General features: G+C 43.8%; 3 protein-coding genes and 2 long non-coding RNA genes across 5 annotated transcripts; 2 read left to right on the top strand and 3 right to left on the bottom strand.

Annotated features, from left to right (window-relative positions):
• The first annotated feature begins 482 nt into the window (after window positions 1-482).
• On the top strand, window positions 483-956 carry LOC134022009 (histone H3). Its single transcript, XM_062463171.1, has one exon. The coding sequence runs from the start codon at window positions 492-494 to the stop codon at window positions 900-902; it is 411 nt and encodes a 136-aa protein (XP_062319155.1). The 5' UTR covers window positions 483-491; the 3' UTR covers window positions 903-956.
• A 3028-nt stretch (window positions 957-3984) lies between these two features.
• Window positions 3985-4382, bottom strand: LOC134022027 (uncharacterized). Its single transcript, XR_009930607.1, has 3 exons — window positions 4333-4382; window positions 4161-4233; window positions 3985-4072 (listed from the first exon to the last, which is right to left on the bottom strand). It is a non-coding gene; the product is annotated as an uncharacterized LOC134022027 (long non-coding RNA).
• Window positions 4383-7679: 3297 nt separating this feature from the next.
• On the bottom strand, window positions 7680-8207 carry LOC134022017 (histone H2B-like). Its single transcript, XM_062463179.1, has one exon. It carries the CDS (start codon window positions 8184-8186, stop codon window positions 7812-7814), a length of 375 nt encoding a protein of 124 aa, XP_062319163.1. The 5' UTR covers window positions 8187-8207; the 3' UTR covers window positions 7680-7811.
• Window positions 8208-8902: 695 nt separating this feature from the next.
• On the bottom strand, window positions 8903-9514 carry LOC134022023 (histone H4). The gene has a single exon (XM_062463186.1). It carries the CDS (start codon window positions 9471-9473, stop codon window positions 9162-9164), a length of 312 nt encoding a protein of 103 aa, XP_062319170.1. The 5' UTR covers window positions 9474-9514; the 3' UTR covers window positions 8903-9161.
• A 517-nt stretch (window positions 9515-10031) lies between these two features.
• LOC134022029 (uncharacterized) lies at window positions 10032-12044 on the top strand. The gene is made up of 3 exons (XR_009930609.1): window positions 10032-10132; window positions 10543-10636; window positions 11789-12044. It is a non-coding gene; the product is annotated as an uncharacterized LOC134022029 (long non-coding RNA).
• Window positions 12045-14632: the final 2588 nt, after the last annotated feature.

The following is a 14632-nucleotide window of genomic DNA, read 5'->3' as shown; positions in this document are numbered from 1 at the left end:
TATAAATTCTCCCACTGTAAGTAAACCTACATGGTTTGCTGTGCTGTTCATTCTACATGTATAAGCCAGGGCGCATCCCATAGGAATGGTCAAGAAAATGCTGGATTACTTTGGGTTAATATGCGCAGTAATTTGACATCATTTAATACTGTATGTTCAGTTTGTCATTGGTGTGAACAAGGTCGATTTTAAATGCAAGAATGAATTTAGGCCGCATGTTTATTAATGTACTTATTCATTAAACGATTACGTGCCCGCCACTGGGCGCAGCAGTGCGAAGGATTAGAGCGGAGCCAGAAGGTTTCAAGTGTGGGCGGGAACGGACGCTAGGTCCCCGCGTCCAATTGCCAAAGGAGAAGGTGTCGACGGTCTTCCAATCAGTCTGCTCGGGAGAGAAGTCCAATCAGCGGACGACAAACCGACGATATAAACTTGTACTTATTCTTTCTACTAGGACTTCACTTCAACTCGGAGACGAGAAGACAAGTATCATGGCCAGAACCAAGCAGACCGCTCGTAAATCTACCGGTGGCAAAGCCCCGAGGAAGCAGCTTGCTACCAAGGCTGCTCGTAAGAGCGCGCCAGCTACCGGTGGCGTGAAGAAGCCCCATCGTTACAGGCCCGGGACCGTGGCTCTGAGAGAGATCCGTCGTTACCAGAAGTCTACCGAGCTGCTTATTCGCAAGCTGCCTTTCCAGCGCCTGGTGAGGGAAATCGCCCAGGACTTCAAGACTGACCTGCGTTTCCAGAGCTCCGCTGTGATGGCTCTGCAGGAGGCCAGCGAGGCTTACCTGGTCGGTCTGTTCGAGGACACCAACCTGTGCGCCATCCACGCCAAGAGGGTCACCATCATGCCCAAGGACATCCAGCTGGCCCGCCGCATCCGCGGAGAGCGCGCCTAGACTTGTCGACTTGTCTGTGATCTCGAAACCCACAAAGGCTCTTTTAAGAGCCACTTCACTGTTTAAACCAAAAGACAAATGCCTTCTGTGTCAAACGTCTTGGTCATAGTGTTCTTATGTCTGAGTAATTATTGCTGGCACTTGAAATGCAAACTAGGATCAAGGCCTTTTCTTCTCAAATTGGCTTTATTTCCATGTAGGATTACACAATTTACTGTGGCAGGAAGGTGCATTCAATAATGTGGATCTTAATTTTAAAAGTAGAATATGTAAAGTTTAATACGAGAGCTAACAAGATGTAAGAATATAAATAATATCAATATAAAATGGTGCAATATAACGTGCAAATAGGTGGTGGATGGACTATATGTGTATAATAGATACAAGTGTTATGTCAGTGTGAGTCCTCCACTGCTGGCCTTGTTAAAGAGGCCAGCAGTGGGTGGGAAGAAACTTCTTTTGGCATGACGTTTTGGTCCTGATGGACCCCGGCCTTCTGCCGGAGGGGAATAGCTGGAACAGTGTCCAGGGTGGGAGGAGTCGGCCACAATCGTCCTTGCTCGCCTCGGGGCCCTGGAGGGTAGGCAGATTGCAGCCGATCACCTTTTCAGCAGCGCGGATAATAGGCTGCAGTCTGCTCAATAGTCCACTGTGACATTGGACACTGTGTGTCCAATGTTTCATCAGTTTGTGATAGGACATGATTATTGTACAACCAGATGTTTGAAGTATTAACCCTTCTGTTAAGTTCAAAATGACCTGTTTTCAAGCTTGACAAACTGAAATACCATTAAGCTTGAGTTGTTCAGAGGATTGGTGATATCCCCAACATAAGCTAAATTGAAACACAATACATTTAGGCATTAGGCAACCATTTTGCTTCAAGTACACGTAAAGTAATGAGACAATTGATAATTAATAATATAATAAAATGGCCGTTTTCACCTCCTCGGCACTTGAAGAGTTGGCTTGCAATTCAGTTGTTGCCTTCTTTTGGGTATCTTGACATTAATACCAACTCCTCCAACGGCCTTGGCATTTTCAAGTAAGAAAATAAATGGTTAAGAAAAGAGATGTGAAATAGCTGTCCTTTGCACAGCCAAGAGGTATTGAAAGGACCCGCAGCCCTCAACTGACACTAGACAGATCAACAGTAGCTTTGTGGTATTGTAAGATACCAACATCAGTCTCTTAAGAGTTTGCCTTCTCACTATAAAACACCCACCACCATTTCTAACCTTATAAACATTTTTCACCAAGGTTCACCATGGCTGTGATTATTTTCAGGTTTGCGATAATGACACTAATGTATGTAATTGTGCCAACAAACAATAGATACAAGTCAACACACACTGATTTCAAGCATGGATTTATTTATGGGAGGTATATACAAGCACAAGATTGACACTTTCATGAAAAGATGAAAGAAATGAAGAAAATCAAATAGCAAAAATTGGTCCGAGCCTCGGAGATAGACCTGGAGACTTCCTCATCATAATAATCACACAGGTATCCTAGGGGAGACACCAGCAGTTAGGGGATATACTTACAATCGGTGTCATCATCATCATCATTAACTTCTTCTCTGTTGAAAACCCAAGCACATGACAGTCCACTTGACTCCATTCTTCTTTGTGTGAGTAAGATGCGTATGTCTCCTGTGAACCCACCTGTTGTGTGAGGCTTTCGTTTGTTTGGTCCTTCTGTGTGTATATATGGTTAGTTTGGTCATTCTATGAGTATATTTGGTTAGTTTGGTCATTCTGTTTATATATTCTGTATATATGGTAAGTTGCTGGTAATATCTAGTTGCTCCCTTTGTCAGTCCTTGTTGCGTGGTTGCGTCTTTACGTGTCAGTATGCTTTTAGCGTTGATCCTGTATGGCCTCTCCCTGCTTTTGGGTTCACCTTCTTCAACCACACCTTGACAGGATGTCGTCATCTGGAAGCCTCCCTGTCCTAAACCTGAAGAGATTTAGCCTCTCATACTTAATGATCAAACTCTGTACCAGTATTCCCTAAACCTCGCTCCAGTTGAAAGAAACATATTATTATGAGGAATTCTCTCCGCATTTCTAACATGGATAGATATCTGAAATTCCTTTGTGCAATTTGTTGTTCTTGGCCAGCCTGTTCCTCCCTCTGGAAGACATCTGGGGGGGCTTCTGTTCAGGGGGACGGGGCACCGGGTAAGTGTCGCCCATGGGGTCTGGGCAGGGAACAAACAACAAGGTCAGCTACGACAACAACTGGACACTTCGGTAATGGCGCTCTTGTTGATCATTGCCAGCAACAAGTATATACAATCATTAACTTAATATTAAGTTCAGTCAAGACAATCACGTATTAGATTTGAGCATTTATTGATACCATGACATGGACATAGATTTGATTTTGGGGGAGTGGATAATCTAAAGGAAGCGACCATAGAGACATAATCCCCATGAAGGATAGAACATACAGACAGCAAGGGGGAGAAGGGGATGGTGGAGGGCGGCAGCAGCACGGATCATACAACAACCGGGGTGAGTGTGTGCGTATCCGCTCGGCCTTTGAGGCCGTCTTATCAAACGTGGCCCAATGGGCTCGCGCTGGCTACACACGTGTGGTAGTGAGTGGATGACGCGCGCTGCCCGATTGCCCTGCCTGAACTAGCTTTGCTCATCGACTAACTGAAATATTAAATGTCAAATATTGTATATATTTTGAGATAAGAAGTAGGCCAAATTATATAAAGATATGTCATCACATTGATATCTGACCTTACACAATATGGAACTCAGCATTTATCTTGTGTTTTATTCACGCAGAATACATGTGAAATGCAGACGGATATAATAAAGCCTTACAGATGGAGACACTTTCTGACTCCAACTCCATATCCACCTCGGGGCGCTCCCTACGCCTGGATACACACACACATGGAACACACGCACACACACACACCAGCATGAGAAAAACTGTCCTGTGGGACACGTGCACAGACCCTACCATAGTCACCTTCTGTCATTACAGTAGTGGAGGGTGTTACCTGTCACTCATGAGACAGTCCAGCTCTTCCCACTCTGAGAGCATCAACTGTCCCTTCACACGTTTCTGTTTGCTGCGCAGCTTTCTACTGATCGCAGCTAACTGACAGAGCACTCTTCTCTTGTCCTCTGGTAGGCAGCCTGACACACATGCACACACACCAGTTACTACTAATCTAATATGTTATGTTTCTGGCTATATGGAACATTTTGTATGTGTGTGTGTTACCTGCAGCTCTCAGCTCCTTCCTAGCAGCTGGGACAGAGGGTGTCTGGGACTGGAGCCCTGAAAGAGAACCCTCCTAAAAGGTGTGTGTGGGGGAGAGAGACATCAGTTGATACCTGTTTTCAGACCATGCTCTCCATACTACATTTATGGTTTATACAAGTGGGTAACTTACAGACAGGGGGGTGGTGGAGCGTTTGCTGTCCATGCTGGGTGGACTGGGGGGCCCTGTGTCTCTCCTGGAGGGTGGGGATGGGGGGGGGGGGGGGGGCAGATCTCCCTGCGCACCTGCAGATAGACAGCATGATGGGATCATACTAACATTTCTGTTTGTTCAAATCTTTCAGCGACATTTCACAACACTTGTAATGTTACATGCATTCATTCTGTTCAGTGTTCTCATAGGGCAATAAGTGGTATTCAGCCCTTTCTTGTGTATTTGGATGTTTGTGTTCCCATTGGCCGCTTAAAGTCTCATTGTTGTTGGTAACCATTAGTAACCATTTCTCGGTAAAGCAAGCTAGGTAATGTTCTTTTCTTTTTATCTGGCTTGATTTGCCTGTGTAAGCCTTGGGAAATCTTAGTTTTTTCACACTCTTGGAAACTCTTGAAGAAAACGCTGTACTTTAATAAACGAGACGTTGTGTCCTTGGGCAAGGCACTTCACCCTACTTGCCTTGGGGGGAATGTCCCTGTACTTACTGTAAGTCGCTCTGGATAAGAGCGTCTACTAAATGACTAAATGTAAATTGGGCCACGAGCAGCCTTTTTAACGTTAAAAATAAGACGTTATGTGGACCGGAGGCACTCTGTGTTTTGTTGTGGCCGGCTCAAATCATCGCCGTTCGCCTTGCTGAGGGAGCTGTGCGCACCTTGTTGTCTGTGCCATTTGCTCCCAATAGTGTCTAAAATTGCTGGCGTTGACAACGAGCAAACCTTTTCCAGTGAAAAAAATAATCTGCCGAGAAACGTAACTGCTTAGAATACACAGCTGGTGTACCAGGGACTTTAAAGGGGGTGCATTTTGGGGAATACAAAACACAGTGTGTGGCTGAAGACCGGGGGTGGAGGTCGGGGAAATCTTGGTCTCCCAATCGCTCTCCTTCCCCTATAGTTTTTAATCTACAAGGACACAGGTCTTACTGTACAACTGACAGTAGCCTACAGCGTGACTGTATTATGTGGATAGTGTGTGTCTGGTCTACCTGCACAGTGAGCCGGACTCCTTAGTGAATGTCCATGTTGTTGGTGATGGGGAATGCATAAGTCGTGAGGACTTTTTTTGTTTCTCTCATTAGGCTGGATACGTGTTTGTGTTTCGGATTCCGCTGCATATTCTGTCAGCAAAATTAGAATTCCAGACAGCAACTATGCTGCAGATGACGAGCCGGTGAGGAGAGTGATTAAGAGTTGACCTTTGACGAGTCTTCAACAACTAGAACCAGCCAGGATATCCTATTCAGAAGTCTTTATTCGATTGATGCTCCAATCTTAGCTCCAAGTTTACATCCTTTCGGTTTTGTGCTTGATACTCTACTCTTTGACAACTCGGTTGCATTACATTCCAATCATAAACTTCATTGTACTTGTTTTTAGATATTTTCGTCTCTCCATTCGTGCCTCTCCACTACAGGACTGACACTGAAGTTGCGCGCCCGATGACATAGCAGCCACGAGACAAACTACGCAGCTGCAACAGTGGTGCCAACTGCACATGATTTCTAATAATTAAATAAAACAACCGCCATTGTTTAGTATTCACTTATTACATGAGTGGAAAGTATGATCGGTGATATGAATCGATAATTCCTTCAAGATTGTCTCCCATAACCTGGGCTACACAGGCACATACTGTAAACACCATGTGAATAATTTTGTTGGGGGATCTAGACGTTAGTATTGCACTGTAGTATAGTATTTGTGCTCATCATACATAGTTATCGAGATGTTGTTTTGCGGTGCTTGAGCTATTTAGACATCGTTTTCACTGTGGTATTTGTTCCGTTTGTTCACCGCGCCTGGTAGCTGAGATGAGTAAATACAGCCTGTTCCTTGACTGGCTACGGCAAAACCGTGATACACTTGGGATTCTGCAGCAGCCTACTACTCACAAGTTCCATTTGTACGTGGCTTTGGGTAAAAACGTCTCAGGCGTGATCCACCATCATGATTTTTTTAAGCAATTATATGATGTTTAAAGATGGTTACGGGTAAGAATATACACTTTGGGCTGTACAGAAGAATAAACCTGTCCCGGTTCACAAATATGTTTATGCTTCATGTTGAAACACGCCATACAGTCAAACAAGTGCAATGGATTGTTCTCCTCTACAAGGACACAGGTCTTACTGTACAACTGACAGTAGCCTACAGCGTGACTGTATTATGTGGATAGTGTGTGTCTGGTCTACCTGCACAGTGAGCCGGACTCCTTAGTGAATGTCCATGTTGTTGGTGATGGGGAATGCATAAATCCTGAGGACTTTTTATTTCTCTCATTAGGCTGAATAAGTGTTTGTGTTTCGGAATCTGCTGCACATTCTATCATCAGAGTTAAAAGTCCATACAGCAACGATGCTGCAGATGAAGAGTTGACCTTTGACGAGTTTTTAACAGCTAGAACCAACCAGGATATCCAATTCAGAAGTCTTTATTCGATTGATGCTCCAATCTAAGTTGACATCCTTTCGGGTTTCGAGTTTGATACTCTACTGTTTGATAACTTGGTTACATTCAACTCATATCATAAACTTCGTTGTACTTGTTTTTAGATATTTTCGTCTCTCTCCACTAACTCTGAAGTCGCGCGCCCAATGACATTGCAGCCACTGCCAGGAGATGAACAACAGTGTTGCCAACGGCACATGATTACTATTAAAAAACAACTTTGTTTAGTATGCACTCATTAATATGTTGACCTACATGTGTAAAGAATAATCGGTGATATGCAAATATATCGATAATTCATATCTAATTCCCCCAAGATTTTTTTCCATAACATGGGCTACACAGGCACATACTGTAAAGACCATTGGAAGATTATTGTTGAGGAATCTAGACGTTAGTATATTGCACTGTGGTATAGTATGTGTTCATCATACATTGTTATCGAGATGTTTTGCTGTGCTTCAGCTATTGAGAACACTGTTTTCACTGTGGTATTTGTCTCGTTTTTTCACCGCGCCTGGTAGCTGAGATGTGGTTAGTAAATACAGCCTGTTCCTTGACTAGCTACGGTAATACTGTAAAACGATACACTTGGGGTTCTGCAGAAGCCTACTACTCACAAGTTCCATTTGTACGTGGCTTTGGGTAAAAACGTCTGCTAAATGGACTGACACACGTTGAATCATTAACCTGACCGGAAAATTATCCATGGTGAACTCAACAATCAGAGCCTATTCAGGGCTGATCCACCATAACACTGGAAAAACTGATGTAGGCAACTACATGGTGTTTAAAGGTAGTGACAGGTAAGAATACAGCTTTGGCTTAACAGAAGAGTAGACCAACTTGTCCCGGTTCACAACGATATTTATTCTTCATATTAAAACAATCCATACATTCAACAAGTGCAATGGATTTTTCTCAATTGAAGACACAAGTGGGTGGCTCTTAAAAGAGCCTTTGTGGTGAATTTGAAGGGACGCCCGTTTACTTGGAGCTGGTGTACTTGGTTACTGCCTTGGTGCCCTCGGACACGGCGTGCTTGGCCAGCTCACCGGGGAGCAGAAGGCGGACAGCGGTCTGGATCTCCCTGGAAGTGATGGTTGATCGCTTGTTGTAATGAGCCAGGCGAGACGACTCTCCGGCGATACGCTCGAAAATATCGTTGACGAATGAGTTCATGATTCCCATGGCCTTGGAGGAGATGCCGGTGTCGGGGTGGACCTGCTTCAGTACCTTGTACACGTAGATGGCGTAGCTCTCCTTCCTGGACTTTCTGCGCTTCTTGCCGCCCTTCACGGCGGTCTTGGAAACGGCTTTCTTGGAGCCCTTCTTGGGCGCGGTCTTTGCTGGCTCAGGCATTGTCAATATCGTTGCTTCTCAGGAACGAATGATGAGTAGAGGGGTAGGTTACCGGGTATATTTGCATGTAGAGACATGCAAATTTTGAGGCACGCCTCCTGCTAGTCGCTGCACACAGCTGAGAAGTGACTTTTGCAAGCTGTTCTGAAATCTACTGCGTATGCATGGGATGTACCGACCCCCTTACCCTTCAGTAATCATAAACCGACAGTCATGATTACTTAAAGGAAATATTTGAAACATTTTTACACTTCAATGTACCTTTTACACTTCAAAGAATCAAGCTCGGAAGTTAAGCCCAACTCCCTGGGCAGTTTACCGCCTAGTTTAACCAGAAACACGTGGTTATTGACGTCAGAAGCTTCGTTTTGTTGCAGTACCACGCGAAACCCCCATGCATCCAGGGCTTGGTCAATGTTATCTACACCACGTTTTAATAAGGCATTCATTGAGCAGATGCTCATATCTAAAGGCACGCTAAGTACAGACCGATACATCTCGGTCAAACGCTCTCTCGCCCTGTTCAGCTAATATAACTCATTTATAGATGCCATAGCCCAAGTAGCCTGCAAACAGTTGAAGCCTGAATAATGAACCCCTTTACAATACCATTGGTTCAAATGATTGTGATACGCCATGACCACCGAAATAGAATTTGAACGAAACTTTCAGTAATTGTCATTATAACCGCTGCTTTATTAGCGATACATTGATTTTCTAGCCTAGACTGACATTGAAACAGAGTTCAAATGCGCCTAAAACTGGGGGACGAAAGTAAACTCATCAACTCAGTATTGTTCATTGAGTTTTATTCACCTAGGATAAATAGATGATATACAATTCGTTTCACAAGGCTCCACTCAATTTAGACACTCAACACCCGGAATATGGAAATAAAGTCTCTGATGCATAACATGTGGGTGGCCCTTAAAAGAGCCTTTGTGTTGAACCTCGATTTGTTAACTTGATGTTGATTTAACCGCCGAAACCGTACAGAGTACGTCCCTGGCGCTTCAGAGCGTAGACCACGTCCATGGCGGTCACGGTCTTCCTTTTAGCGTGCTCGGTGTAGGTCACGGCATCACGGATGACGTTCTCCAAGAACACCTTCAGCACACCGCGTGTCTCTTCGTAGATCAAGCCTGAAATACGTTTCACGCCACCTCGGCGAGCCAGGCGGCGGATGGCGGGCTTGGTGATGCCCTGGATGTTATCACGGAGAACCTTGCGATGACGCTTGGCGCCTCCTTTTCCGAGTCCTTTACCTCCTTTGCCTCTTCCTGACATTATGATACCGTTACGTAGAAAACAGTAGTGAGAATGGTTCTGCTTGCACAGCGCCGGGATGTTTATTTTGAGTAAGCGGACGTGAAGGAGGCCAGTTCTGTACTTCGAGGGCGTTGCAATGGGAGGGAACTTAAGTCAGAGAGAGGAAATAATAGGCTATGGTCCACATTTATATTTTACGTTTTATTCTTTTATCAGAGATATGTAGACGTCCTTGTTCATATTATTATATATTTGACATCTGATAAGCACCTGGCTGAGACACTTCAGACTAGATAGCTAAAACAGGCTCATAATCGTCATTTGATCGATTTCTGGCGATGGAGGAACTCGATTTGTATGTATCGCTTTAAAACTTTTCTACAACTCTTCATTGTTGATGATAGTCACTCTCCCGTCCTCCCTCTGCTCCAGCTATGCTCTTCTAGTGAATAAATACATGTAATTGTTGTTTAATAATTTATACTACAACCATAATTCACTCAATGGTATTTGTTAAAGCTGTGATTGAAACTATTGTAGTACAAAACAACTTGCAGTAAAACTTCTTCTCCACAGTGACATGATGTCAAAAAGTCTGTATGGCAAGCCTGGTTGTACCTGCTTAAGTGGACAAACAGGGTCCAAGGATGAAGGGCTGGATGAAGAAAGAAGGCTGGGTGAGGACCAATACAGCTTTGCCTGAAATGAGCACAATCGACAGTAAAGCTAAAGCTACACATTAAGCTGATTCACAGTCAGGAGGCAGGGACTTATGTCTCAACAGGATTTGGAGAAACTTGTCCATGCATTTATCTTCAGTAGACTCGACTACTGTAACGGTGTGTTCACATGTCTCTGTAAAAAGTCAATCAGAAAGCTGCAGCTGATTCAGAACGCTGCAGCTCGAGTCCTCACTAAGACCAAGAAAGTGGATCACCACTCCAGTTCTGAGGTCTTTGCATTGGCTTCCTGTCCAACAAAGAATTGACTTCAAAATCCTGCTGCTGGTTTATAAAGCACTGAATGGTTTAGGGCCTAAATACATTTGTGATCTGATGCTACTTTATGAACCTTCCCGACCCCTCAGGTCATCTGGGACTGGTCTACTTTGTGTTCCAAGAGTCAGAACTAAACATGGAGAAGGAGCGTTCAGTTTTTCTGCACCACATACCTGGAACAAGGTACCTGAAAGATGCAGGTCTGCTGAGACCCTCAGGTCCTTTAAATCCAGATTGAAGACTTTACTGTTTGCTGTTGCTTTTAATTGAACCAGATTCAAGGATATCAATTTCTGCATCTCACTTCTGCATTTAAAAAAAAAAACTTCACTGCAACTTTTATTTTTATTACTTGCTTTTTGACTATTTTGAATGTTTTATTGAATGTTCTTAAATCTTGTTTTCTTTTGCATTATGTTTTGATGCTTTTAGTGGTTTTATGTGAAGCACTTTGAATTGCCTTGTTGTTGAAATGTGCTATACAAATAAACTTGCCTTGCTACTGCTGCCAACTGTTTGGGAAATGCAGTAGGGATGAACATTTCAAGCTAAATTACTGTTTGATAATCAGTGAAGGGAAGTCCTGTAGTTAGCTACACAGGAACAGCAACAATGGTGGAAAGGGGACTTGCAATTGTGGAGGCAGGATACTTTGTCTTTACACGGATCTGCAACAATATCTATATTTACTAACATTTTACATATTCCACGGTTTAGTGAGAACCAACCAATTTAAATGAAATTCTGTGGAATTACAATTCACTGTGTGTGTCATTGATGCACCATTGAATATCTAGCTTTTTGGTCCCGTAACTGGCTAAAGCAATGTTTGTGAAAGGTTGTTGTTTTGTGTGTCAATAAGAGGAACCTCGGTCAATCCATCAAATGTTCAGAATCAGAATTTGGTTTTATTCGCCATGTAGGTTTACACAAACACATAGTTTACTGTGGCCAGAAGGTGCAAACAATAAACATACACGGATCTACAATCAAAAAGTATAAAAGTACAGTAGTATAACTAATCCTAGGAACTAACAAACTAAAAAATTAAACAATTTAAAAAGTAAATTCTAAAATATACTTTTATTCTATTCTACCTAGAACATATTCATAGCTAGCATGTGTTTCTTCAGCATTCCCGTCCATTACACCACTCGCAGACATACATATGTCACAAAGTATATACGGTCCAAATCAAATTTATTTGTATAGCCCTTTTTACACGCAAGCATGTCACAGAGGGCTTCACATATGCCCATACATATGCCCATAGGTCCACTTGTAACCTTCACTACCTATCCAGATCTTCTCCACCTGCCCTCTCTCTTTCTATAGGGCTCTGGAACTGCCAGTCTGCTGTGAACAAGGCAGACTTCACCCCGGCGTTCGCATCCCATGCTTCTCTTCATGCCCTTGCGCTGACAGAGACATGGATTCGCCCAGAGCAGCAACTCCAGCTGCTCTCTCCGTCAACCACTCGTTCTCTCACTCACCCCGCTCAACTGGGCGAGGTGGTGGGACAGGTTTGCTTCTTTCCCTACATATTAAATACACATCCACCCCACTCTCTGTCACCGCCAAATCATTTGAACACCACTATGTGATGCTAACTGATCCTATCAAAGCAATCTTAGTTGTCCTCTATCGCCCACCTGGACCGCTTGCCAACTTTGATAAAGAGCTGGACATGCTCCTCAGCGTCCTCCCGGATAATGGAACCCCGCGGATAATCCTTGGGGACTTCAACATCCACCTCAAAGGAACGCAGGCCGTCGACTTCATGTCTCTCCTGACTTCTTTCGACCTGATGCTGCTGAACACACCGGGGACCCACAAGGCAGGAAAACAGCTCGACCTCATCCTGACACGTAACTGTATCACTGACTTAACATCTGTAACCCCACTGCACATTTCTGATCACTTCTTTATCCAATTATCTGTCTCTCTCCCTCCAACTCCTCCTACCTCCCCTCCCCTCGTAACTTTCCGTCGCAACCTCCGCTCCCTATCCCCTCCCACTTCTCCTCCATTATAACATCCTCCCTCCCATTGACGAGTTCACGTCCCACCCCACTGACACTGCCACCAACACCCTGTTATCCATATTAACTGGATTACTTGACACTCTGTCCCCTGTCAACCAGGCCTGCACGATCTTCTCCCTCCTGCCCATTGCTCATGGATGTTATTTGTGAAGAACGGTCCACCCTTCGGGCAGCTGAGAGGAGATGGCGCAAGTCCAAAGACGGTCTGGACCTTGATAAGTATCACTCCCTCTTTAAATCCTTCTCTGCTCACATAACTGGTGCTAAAACCCACTACTTCCTGAACAAAATTAACTCTGCCTCAAATCCTCACAAACTTTTCTCTACCTTCTCCACCCTTCTTAACTCACCTCCCCCGCCCGCCCCTCCTCCCTGTCGGCAGACGACTTCTCCTCCTTTTTTGAGGAAAAAGTCGCTGCCATTAGCAGCCAGTTCCCTGTGGCCACCGTTCCTACCCACTCACCCTCTATGACTGACTCAACTAAATGTTTAAACTCTTTCTCTCCCCTTTCCGAGGCAGAGATCTCTGACCTCATTCTTTCTCATCGCCCCACCTCCTGTCCCCCTGAACCAGTCCCCTCCCCTCTCTTTCAAACCATCTTACCCTCCATCATAACTTATATTCTCCATGTCCTTAACTCTTCTCTTACTTCCGGCACTTTCCCCTCTGCCTTCAAACAGGCCAGAGTTAGCCCTCTACTCAAAAAAACCCTCCCTTAACCCAGCCGTCCTCCAGAACTACAGACCAGTATCACTGCTACCCTGCTTTTCTAAAACAATTGAACGCGCTGTATCTAACCAACTGTCAAACTTTCTCTCTCAGAACAACCTGCTTGACCCCAACCAATCGGCCACTCCACAGAAACTGCCCTCCTATCAGTCACCACTGCCCTCCAGTGGTGACTGGAGGGCTTCACATATGCCCATAGAACTGCCCTTCAACCAACCTAAACCCTCAAGGAAGACAAGGAAAAACTCCCAGAAAAACTCCCAACAGGAGAAAAAATGGAAGAAACCTTGGGAGGAGCAATTCAGAGAGGGATCCCCTCCTCCAGAGACAGTTGGTGAGGGAGAGGAGCAGAACACAGGCTAAACATACAGTGTCAATGGGTTTTGAAACACCAAAATCCATTGTTCAACTTTATAGATGTAGGACAGGACCGGGAGACTCGCGACCAGGTCCAGCGTTGGCCGACCGACGACCAGGCAGGTGCTGACAGCTCAAACCCCCCACACCACAAGGGATGTGTGTGTGTGTGGGGGGGGGGGGGGGGGCAGAGAGAGGGGAGCAGGGATCAGAGAATGCCAGGAGCAGCTAACAGTTATAGTCATAATAGAATGAGATCCCCACCGGTCAAGTGTGGACTGGTGCAGCAATTTAACAGAGCAAAAAAGGGGTATTTGATGCAGCCCCACACACCAAGACAGCGAAAGCCCCCCTCGGTTGGAACATGAAATCTGCTCCAGGGGAAAGAACTCTAAAATAAGTTATACTTATAGAATAAGGATACATACAGGACATGTACTGTACTACATGTACTACATACATGTACTGTTTAGCTGAAATATGAATTGTGAAAACTTACAGCAATGGCGGTCAAAGGATTCTGTTCGTCCTGTTTATTTTTTATTTTTTATTTTTTTTTATTATGCAAGAAAAAATACAACAAATAAGTAGCCACATACATAACAAAGAAGATACATAAAAAAATATATATATAAATAAATAAAAATAAAAATCCAGATAATGCATAATTAAGTCAAAGTTATATTTCTTTACGATAGCACATGTTTTCCCTGCTTTTGTATTTAAAATGTTGCATAAAGACATAGTGTACATGTTAAAGTCATTAATAAAGTGTGTGAAATTTGGCTTGGACAATGATCACTTACATTTATTAATATGAAATTTACCCATCAGAATCAGTAGTTGGATAAAATAAATACAATCCGAATCAACATCTGGATTGATAAAATAAAAAATTATATCAAAGCTATTAATTGTTATAACATGACCTGTTATGTTATGAATATGACGAACCAAAGCAGACCAAAAGGATTTAGTATAAATACAATTGCAAAACAAAGAATGATAGTTTCATCCTCAGTAACACAAAAAACACATTTGGGATCA

The sequence above is a fragment of the Osmerus eperlanus genome, chromosome 6 (genome assembly GCF_963692335.1).
Source record: "Osmerus eperlanus chromosome 6, fOsmEpe2.1, whole genome shotgun sequence".
Classification (NCBI taxonomy): Eukaryota; Metazoa; Chordata; class Actinopteri; order Osmeriformes; family Osmeridae; genus Osmerus; species Osmerus eperlanus.
Note: the sequence above shows the minus strand (reverse complement) of the source record. Positions and strands in the feature narration are given on the sequence as shown.